Source organism: Drosophila takahashii, chromosome X (genome assembly GCF_030179915.1).
Source record: "Drosophila takahashii strain IR98-3 E-12201 chromosome X, DtakHiC1v2, whole genome shotgun sequence".
NCBI classification, from domain to species: Eukaryota; Metazoa; Arthropoda; class Insecta; order Diptera; family Drosophilidae; genus Drosophila; species Drosophila takahashii.
Genome location: NC_091683.1, coordinates 15,868,699 through 15,877,202, shown reverse-complemented (window position 1 = coordinate 15,877,202; position 8,504 = coordinate 15,868,699). Strand labels below are relative to the sequence as shown.

The 8,504-nt window shown below is 45.6% G+C and overlaps 3 protein-coding genes across 4 annotated transcripts; 1 reads left to right on the top strand and 2 right to left on the bottom strand.

Annotated features, from left to right (window-relative positions):
- Positions 1 to 1,278: 1,278 nt before the first annotated feature.
- On the bottom strand, positions 1,279 to 2,526 carry LOC108056761 (protein KTI12 homolog). The gene is made up of 3 exons (XM_017140732.3): positions 2,179 to 2,526; positions 1,792 to 2,114; positions 1,279 to 1,731 (listed from the first exon to the last, which is right to left on the bottom strand). Exons 1-3 carry the CDS (start codon positions 2,441 to 2,443, stop codon positions 1,444 to 1,446), a joined length of 876 nt encoding a protein of 291 aa, XP_016996221.2. The 5' UTR covers positions 2,444 to 2,526; the 3' UTR covers positions 1,279 to 1,443.
- Positions 2,527 to 3,364: 838 nt separating this feature from the next.
- LOC108056793 (protein SMG9) lies at positions 3,365 to 5,324 on the top strand. Its single transcript, XM_017140780.3, has one exon. It carries the CDS (start codon positions 3,459 to 3,461, stop codon positions 4,920 to 4,922), a length of 1,464 nt encoding a protein of 487 aa, XP_016996269.2. The 5' UTR covers positions 3,365 to 3,458; the 3' UTR covers positions 4,923 to 5,324.
- LOC108056794 (carnosine N-methyltransferase) lies at positions 5,157 to 8,480 on the bottom strand. 2 transcript variants are annotated; one of them, XM_044394528.2, is made up of 6 exons: positions 8,232 to 8,480; positions 7,478 to 7,736; positions 6,610 to 6,728; positions 6,402 to 6,542; positions 6,074 to 6,331; positions 5,157 to 6,016 (listed from the first exon to the last, which is right to left on the bottom strand). In XM_044394528.2, exons 1-6 carry the CDS (start codon positions 8,462 to 8,464, stop codon positions 5,623 to 5,625), a joined length of 1,404 nt encoding a protein of 467 aa, XP_044250463.2. In that variant the 5' UTR covers positions 8,465 to 8,480; the 3' UTR covers positions 5,157 to 5,622. The 2 variants fall into 2 exon arrangements, with proteins under 2 accessions (XP_044250463.2, XP_016996270.2); XM_017140781.3 differs by having other exon boundaries at positions 6,610 to 6,779; positions 8,232 to 8,477.
- Positions 8,481 to 8,504: the final 24 nt, after the last annotated feature.

Below are 8,504 nucleotides of genomic sequence, written 5' to 3'. Positions count from 1 at the left end.
GGGAAATGTCAGCTGCAACAGAACACACACATAAAAAAATGGAATTAAAAAACGTCAGTGGCAAAGTTGCATTATGCATTTTACATTTTTTCGCCGCACACACAAGCAAACACACACAAAACAAAAACAAAGCCAATTTCCTTTTTTTGGTATCCTTTAGATAAATATGAATTCTTGTTGTTGTCCTTCTTGAACTTTTTATTTTTTTAATATTTCTTGTATATTTTTTTTAAACTATGCTTCTGTTGCACTTGTCAAATTGTCGCACACACACACACATACACAATGCACTTTGCTGCTAGAGCGAGATGGAGAGAGTGGGGGCGAGCTGGGTGCCCTTAAATTAATTTCATATATCCAATCTTTGGTGGCGAAAAAAAATCTCTGGCGAGGCAACAAAAAACGTAAAAAAAAAGTTATTTCTTGTATTTCGATATTGTAATTTTTGTGGAACCAAACCAACAACGGAAATGTCGTTTGGTCTGCGAAGCGTTTGCTTTCCGGGCGCGCGACTAACTCGCTGCGAACGTCGACGTTGAATGTAAAACGGCGCTGCAGCGCGGCGGTAGAAGAGAGCGCCCTAAGAGCGCCGCCGGGAGCGGGCCCCTCTCTCGCCGACGGCTCGCGCTCTTCTCTTTCGTAAGAGAAAAGTTCGTTGCCTCTGTTGTTTTTGCCAAAGCGACTGTTAAATTTAAAGTCAACTACTTTTATAGGGCAGTTGGGAAAATTTTTTAAAATTTTAAAAGTATTTATTTTCTAAACCAGTGTTAAAAAAAATTGCAATGATTTTTTTGTATATTTCTTGGCGCTGCCAATTATGAAACAACATTAACTAAAAAAATATTAACAATTTAAAAATATGTATATTTGGTTTTAGGGGTAAACATTAAAGTTATTTTTTTATAAATAATACAATTTCCAGAGATAAGAACTTTGGCTTCATGGCTTGATGTTCATAAATGTGACATAACACTCTCACCAAATTTCATAATCATTAAATCTTTTTGTTTTTTTTTGTAAATAAAGAACTAAGTTTTTCAATATATAAATAAATATTGGTGAATAATTCGAAATTTAAGAAAATGCTGACATGTTCCTATACAAACTAAAAGCATCTTTTAGCTCGGCATTTAAAAACATAGCTTATAGAAAAGAAGTTAATAGCAAAATAAAACAAATCCTTTATTCTAAATCAAATAAATCCGACAAACATCAATGAAAATATGGACAATTACAAAGTGTTATTATTCAAGCTATATATTATAACTTATAGATAAAAAGTTAATAGCAAAATAAAACAAATCCTTTATTCTAAATCAACCAAATCCGACAAACATCAATGAAAATATGGACAATTACAAAGTGTTATTATTCAAGCTATATATTTTTTAGTTCTTTTTCTTATAACCTTTAACTTTTTTATACAGTTTTGTATACTATTATTTAGCAGCCGATGGTGTTGGCATTGATGAACTGGACGAACAGCGAGGGCACCTGCTCCAGCGGAGTGGGCGCCGTCTGGCTGGCGCGGCACGTGCTCGTGATGAACTTCTGGCGCAGGCGGTTCAGCTGGAGGGCGCTCATCGAGGTGGCCACCTTGACGGGACAACTGCTGCCGGGGATGCGCAGCTGGCCGAAGGCCTTGATCTTGACCGCTCCAAGGATCTCCTTGATGATCGCCTGCATGATGTTGTCCAGTTCGAACAGATAGTTGGTGGCCCCCAGCGGTGGCTGCAAAAACCAGAGTTTTAGTTAGCTATGCATATGTACATATGTAGAACAATTACAGACATTCTGGGTGCTCTGGTTGGGCGGCAGGGGCTGCGTCTCGTAGAGGGCCTTGTAGATGGCCTCCACATCGAGCGTGTCCTCGGGCAGGGCGACCACCAGGGGGCTGTCCCAGCGGTTGTTGCTCTGCGGCTCCTCGTAGCGCATGCACAGGGCATCGAAGGTCTCGCGGCTGTAGGCCACATCCGAGTTGTCCGCCACCAGCTCATCCGGCGCCGTTCGCTGGCCATTGAAGCGCCACGCCTGCTCCTGGGGAATGCAGCAGAACAGCGTGCACTGCGTCGTCCTGGACGCCTTGGTCATGCAGTACAGTTCGTAGCGATAGCCTGAAACGTACGATTTGTAGGGATTAGGAACTTAATAGCGGCTTGAATCTCAGTGAGCCTATACCCTTGATGTAGTTGCCCGCGTCCAGGATGACCACATCCTCCTTGTTGAGGTGTCGCGAGGCCTCCGACTTGAGATCGCTGCGCACCACCTTCTCCTTCTGCGAATCCGCGGCATGCGAATTCTTGCCAAAGAGCGCCTTCGGCACCGCCTCGTTCTCGCTGATCAAATGCACCTTCCTCCCGCGCTCCACGAAGTGATCCCGCAGCTGGCGGGCCCGGGTGGACTTCCCGCTGGCCGGCAGACCGGTGACGACCACAATCGGCATTCCTTATCCTGGTCAAAGCAATAAATAAACAAAATAAAAACAGTCCGGTCGTCCACGATTGGAGGCAGTGTTGGCTAAGTGCGTTTTTGCGCTGACAGCTTAGCTTGTTTAGAGCTAAATCTAACTATGGAAAAAGTATCGCTGAAAACCGCTATCAATATTAAATTTTATTTTATTTTACTTTTTTTGCAATTGTTTGTAAAAAATCGTATAAAAAAATTGAAAATGGGCCCAAATTTTATTTTTCCAAGAACACCCGTGTCATTCATTTATTTATTTTTTGTTATCTGTTCAGAACAGTACGTATTTTTGGTGTACGACCATTTTTGGCCAAGTTACAGCAAAAAAACAAACATACAAAAATTCAAATTTTTACCAAAAACCCAGATCCCAATTTTTTACAAAAAAATAATTCGTTTTTTGACCATAACAATGGAAATATTGATCCAAATGTGGATTGTCATACCTTTCTGAACTCGTTGTTAGATTTCCAATCGATTGGCTTTTAAACCTTGACATTTTATTTTTTTTTCCATTTTTCGTAAAAAATCATGATGTATAAAAAAATTGAAAATTTGCGAAAATTTTATTTTTTCAAGATCACCCGGAAAGTGTCATGGATTTATTTATTGTTTTGTTAGCTGTTCAAAACAGTATGCATTTTTGGTGTACGAGCATTTTTGGCCAAGTTACAGCGAAAAAACCACAAAAAAAAAACCGGTTTTTGCCCAAAAACACAAATTCTGATTTGGGACCAATTTTTGGCAAAACTACAGCACTAAAATATACTATATATATCATTTATTATTTTATAAATGTTTGTAGAATGTGAATTAATTCTGTTCTATATTCTAGACATTTTTTACGCTTTGAGCTATTTTAGCTTTTTTCCAGCTAGAATTTCCATGGCAACAGCACAGCTGTTTATGTATCGCCCAGTGTGTTCAAATCACAAACGTGTTCAAATCCAAGGAAAGGGGTTCCAGGTTCCAAGATACAAATAACCGGCCACCGAATGGCCGAACCCCGTCGCCGTTTCCGCAACAAGAAGCGCGATGACTCCTCCGCCGGCCTCCTGGCGCCGGTGACCATTGCCCGTCGCGAGGACGCCCGCATGGTGCAGCCGAAGATTCTGCTGAAGAAGGATCGCGACCGGGACAGGGAGTGGGACAGGGACAGGGAGAGGGAGAGGGACAGAGATCGGGAGGCGGAGCGGGACAAGGAGAAGGACAAGGAGACGGAGGCGACTCCCGGCTGCTATCCCGATGCCCCGGCGGCCATCAAGACGATCATCATCAATCGGACGAGCGAGGTGCGATGTCCGATGGGCATAACAGGAATAGGAGGAGCAGGAGGAGCAGGAGGCGTATCATCCGGAGGCGCTCCCCTCCCAGCCACCCTGCCCTCCGGCTCCGTTTGCGCGGCATTGGTTAGCTCGGCTTCGAATGGCCGGGAAAAAGGAACCACCACCGCTCCACCCAATCCCCTCCAGGAGCTGCAGCCGCCGCGGATGAACCGCCCCACGCCGCTGATCGTGGCCAACGGGATCTTCAATGCCAATGCCCGCAAGCTGTTCCACAAAACCAACACGGACTTCACCGTCATCGGCGTTCTGGGTGGCCAGTGCTCGGGGAAGAGCACGCTGCTCAATCTTTTGGCCACGGAGCGGCCCCTGGACTACGACTACTACCAGCATCTGCTCTCTCCCGAGGCGGATGAGTGCATCTTTGCCACGCGGCACAAGGCGAAGCCGAACAATAATAATAATAGTAAAATGCGTCCGCGCACCGAAACGCTGCAGTTCTTCATCACGCGCGAGCGTCACATCCTCCTGGACACGCCGCCTCTGCTGCCGGTGGGCAAGGAGCCGGATCACCAGGACCTGCACTCCCTCGCCGCCATGGCGCAGCTGCTGAGCGTGTGCCATGTGCTCATCCTGGCCATCGACGGCCTGGCCGTGGAGCAGCTGCGTCTGTTGAACGCCGCTTTGCGCCTGCGTCCGACTTTTCCCTGCAAGGGCTATGTGCGTGATCATCTGCCGCAGGTGCTGTTCGTGCGCAATCGCGCCCAGCGGCTGGACTTTGAGCCGCAGCAGCGCGAGCGGCTGGACAGGAAGCTGGCGTATCTGTACGGAGCCACCGGACTGCCCATTTACCGGGGCAAAGGCGAGGCGCGCTCACTAAACACCTTCCTGCTGCCCGAGGTGAGCGGCAACGGAGCCACCGCCTTCCATCCCGGCCTGGGCGAGCTAGTGCGTCAATTTCGCGAGCGCGTGCTGGGCGCCACTCGCATCTCCATGTGCCACACCAGCACCGAACTGAGCGAGGCCATCTGGTTCGAGATCCTCGCCGAGAGCGCCCGCAAGGGAGCGCCGCACTTCGAGAAGATCTATGCGGAGATCAAGCTGCGCCACCTGGACACGCGATGCCAGTGGCGGGCGGACAACTGGCGCACCTTCTCCGCAGGCGCAGAGAGCTGATCCAAGGATGATCTGCGATTCGGAGGACTTCTAGTGATTAAAGTTCCAATATCAATGCGCTGGCCTCTCGTTTTACTAAACATTTGTACAGAAACAGACAGCGGCGTTGGGGGTCGAAACGAGTCCATTTTCGAACGAGTTGTTCAAAGTTAACACTTGTATGACTGATATACACATTGTTTTGCAGATATATCATACATATCCATCATTAAATAAAAGACTCTCCAAAGGGAATAAGTTTTCCGTTGAAATTCAACGTTTAGCATTCAACATTGGTGCTTTGTTCTTTGTTTCTATCAAATCGAATCGATCAATAATACAGCTTTTGAGTTGGCAAATTGGTAAATTTGTAAACTAAGGCCACTGTAAATGAACAAATAAACATTAGTTATTTATACTTAATCCTTTTGTTTTGGTATATTTGATTGGCCTATTTCGAAACGCTCACATTTTTGAATTTGCACGATCTAAAAATTTGTTTTGGTACATTTGTTTGGCCTATTTCGATGCTATCGCTTTTCCAAAAATTTGTAGATTTGAACAAATTGAAAATCTAGCAACTCGAAATGTGTATAAAGCGTAGCGGTAAAGAGAAATTCCCTGTCTTGCCTGTGATTTAAGGTAGTGGTGATGGCATTTGTAGGTGGGTTTGAATTGAGGGTTTTTGGGTGCTGATGTTTGTTTTTGGATTCAATGGCTATCACGTTGGCTGGGCCTCCATCTCAGTCTCATGCTGCTGCTGCTCTGCCGGTTCCTTCTGCTGCTCCTCCTCCTCCTCCGCCTCGCTGTCCTCGCGCACAATGAGATCGTGTGGCTCCCGGGAGGCCTTGCGCTTGCCCCGCTGCTCCTCAAACGGATCGGGCTTGCGGCAAACCCAGAAGAGGCTCTGGTACTCGCTCTGCTTCATCGACGACGGATTCTGGGCGTACTTCGTGCGTATGCCGGTGCGCGACTTCTCGATCACGAAGCCCACGCTCTCCATGATGATGCACAGGTCCTCGAACGTCGGCTCAATGCTGTTCTGTCCGCTCACATCGCTGTAGTGGTACAGCAGCGGTCCGAGATTCACCCAAATGCCGCCGGGTACGAGAATTCTGCAAGGCAAAAGGTATTAGCATAGTTGATAAATGATGATCTCCTCGAGAGCTCACTTGTAAATGGTGCGTATAAAGTCAATCACATTATTGGCGCAATCAATGAAGAAGCACGTGGCCACGCAGTTGTACGAGTTGGGCGTCTTGTAGACCTCCAGAAAGTCCCCAGCGGCGATCTCAAAGTGGCCCTTGGGCGGATTCTTCAGCGGGCAGACGTCGGGAAAGCGCACGGCGGTCACCTGGTCCTCGCGCCTCAGGTTGTTGACATACTGGTGCACCCACGGGTACAGCACATACTTGTTCTCGTAGTCGCAGCTGCGTCGAAAGAGTTAAGAGTTAGTTAGGCCAGCTTTCCAGGCAGTTAACCTTTTCAGATCCTACTCACAGGTTGAGGACAAAGTTGGAGGCGATCAGCATGAAGTAGGAGAACTCGTTGCCCTCGCAGGAGTATCCCAGGCAGGCCAGTTCGTAGGTGAGCCTTCCCAGTCCAGCTCCCGGCACCAGGATCTTGATCTCCTTCAGCTCGCTGTGGATAGAGAGAGTTGTAAGTCACTAGGTCAATCGGATTAAAAGGGGGAAAGGGATTTACTCACTAATCGCTGGGCTTGTAGTACTCCACAATGCTGTCGATGATCGGCTTGTAGGACTGCTCCCGCTCCAGGGCGCCATCGGTGCTCCAGTCGCGCGCAATCAACTTCAGCGTCGACTGGGCCTTTAAAATTTTCAGAGGTTCTACGTCAGCTTCATCGAATGGAATATCATTCTGCGAGTTGGATTAGAGCGGGTGCGAGATACGAGGTGCGGATATGGAAGAGAAACACACAAAGAAAAGGAATATGATGGAGGCCAATAGATAAAAAGAGGAAGAACTAAAGAATTTTGCATATAATGTGGGATGTACAAGCATCTACGTATGGTTAATATTTGTGTTTATATTTTTTAAAGCTTAAGATTTAAAGAGAAACTAATTTTAGGAACTAAAACTGTTAGAATTTACAAATTAATTTCTTTTTAATGCAAAATCATGTGTTTTACTAAAATAAAATTGAAGTTAAATTAAGTAAGGAATAAAAAAAAATGTTAATGAAATCTTACAAATAATTGTGAAATTAAGAAACTGAAAAATAGAAATAAGTTACAAAATACTATGCAAAATATAATAGAAATATAAAATGATTTGTGGATAGGTTAATTTTAAGAACTCAAACTGTTACAAATTTACAAACAAAATCTACAAATTAATTTCTTTTAATACAAAATCATGTGTTTTACTGTAGGTAAATTAAGTAAGGAATAAAAAAATATTAATGAAATCTTACAAATAATTGTGAAATTAAGAAACTGAAAAATAGAAAGGAGTTAGAAAATACTATGCAAAGTATAATAGAAATATAAAATGATTTGTGGATAGGTTTTTTTGGGTAGGGATGAAGGAGTGCTCCTTGGGTTTGGGTGGTTTACCTGGTCCATATCGCCGTGCCTCACATTTGGCGGCGGCTCGTCGAACTCCCACCGGTCCGCCGAGGGATTTACGTCCGTTTCCTCCGACGGATAGAGCACGCGCTCCCGCAAAATCTCCCGGATGACCGCCTGGTTGCGATCGATGCACGTGCGCACACACTCCAAATGCCCCCGGTACTTGGCCAGCATTATTTGATCCTCCGCAGACAGGCTGTTCAGGTAATCCACGGAGCGCTTTAGCCGCTGACACGCATATGGCCTGTTTGGTGTGGGAGAAATTAATTAATTTCCATTATCAGACAATGCCACTTAGGGCCAACAAGCACGCTTGTCAACAGAGATGTGGGGTTTTCAAAATAAATATTGAAAATACAAATTTTTTTTAACACTTGGCATTAAAAAAAAACATTTAATGGAGTGAGAAATGATTTAAAAAAATTATTAATAATGCAGTGCAATAATTTATTTTCATATCTATGGATTTAAAAAAAATTTTTTTTTTATAAAAACAAAATCTAGCTTGAAATAGCCAACTAGCGTGAATACTCCCGCACCGCCAGCACTGACATGCACGCACAGGCACGAAAATGAACGGGAGTTAGTCGGCAACTAGTCTGCACATGTTGCCGCTCCCGCACCGCTCGGCCCCGCCCCCCGCTGTGCCGCCTCCATTCACCGTTAGCCGGTCGGTCATTCAGCATGTGAAGCAATGAAATTGGGGGAGCCACAACAACAACAACAGCAACACACTCACTTGTAGTAGAGGAAGGCGTTCTGCACTTTCTGGATATGCCTCTCCTCCTCCTCCTCGTTGGCGGCGAATGCCCGGGCCAGCTGCTCGTCCATCTTGGGATGCATGGGGAACGCGGCGCAATCCATTTCGCTTTTCAGTTGCCTTAAAATCGCATTGCGAACGAACTTGTACTTGGCGCTCTGCTTCTGTTCTCTCACTTCTTTATCCCCACCGCCAGCTCTTCTTCTTGCCATTAAATACTAAAAATACTAGAAATCGCTGACGGCCAAATAT

What these genes read in the sequence shown, in the direction of transcription:
- LOC108056794 (XM_017140781.3), bottom strand. Translation starts at nt 8,464, where the DNA reads ATGGCAAGAAGAAGAGCTGGCGGTGGGGATAAAGAAGTGAGAGAACAG. An exon ending in GGCACGGCGATATGGACCAG is followed by an intron (nt 6,780 to 7,477) that starts GTAAACCACCCA and finishes TCCAACTCGCAG; the next exon opens with AATGATATTCCATTCGATGA. An exon ending in TACTACAAGCCCAGCGATTA is followed by an intron (nt 6,543 to 6,609) that starts GTGAGTAAATCC and finishes CTCTATCCACAG; the next exon opens with CGAGCTGAAGGAGATCAAGA.
- LOC108056761 (XM_017140732.3), bottom strand. Translation starts at nt 2,443, where the DNA reads ATGCCGATTGTGGTCGTCACCGGTCTGCCGGCCAGCGGGAAGTCCACC. An exon ending in CGCGGGCAACTACATCAAGG is followed by an intron (nt 2,115 to 2,178) that starts GTATAGGCTCAC and finishes CGTACGTTTCAG; the next exon opens with GCTATCGCTACGAACTGTAC. An exon ending in CCAACCAGAGCACCCAGAAT is followed by an intron (nt 1,732 to 1,791) that starts GTCTGTAATTGT and finishes TGGTTTTTGCAG; the next exon opens with CCACCGCTGGGGGCCACCAA.
- LOC108056793 (XM_017140780.3), top strand. Translation starts at nt 3,459, where the DNA reads ATGGCCGAACCCCGTCGCCGTTTCCGCAACAAGAAGCGCGATGACTCC.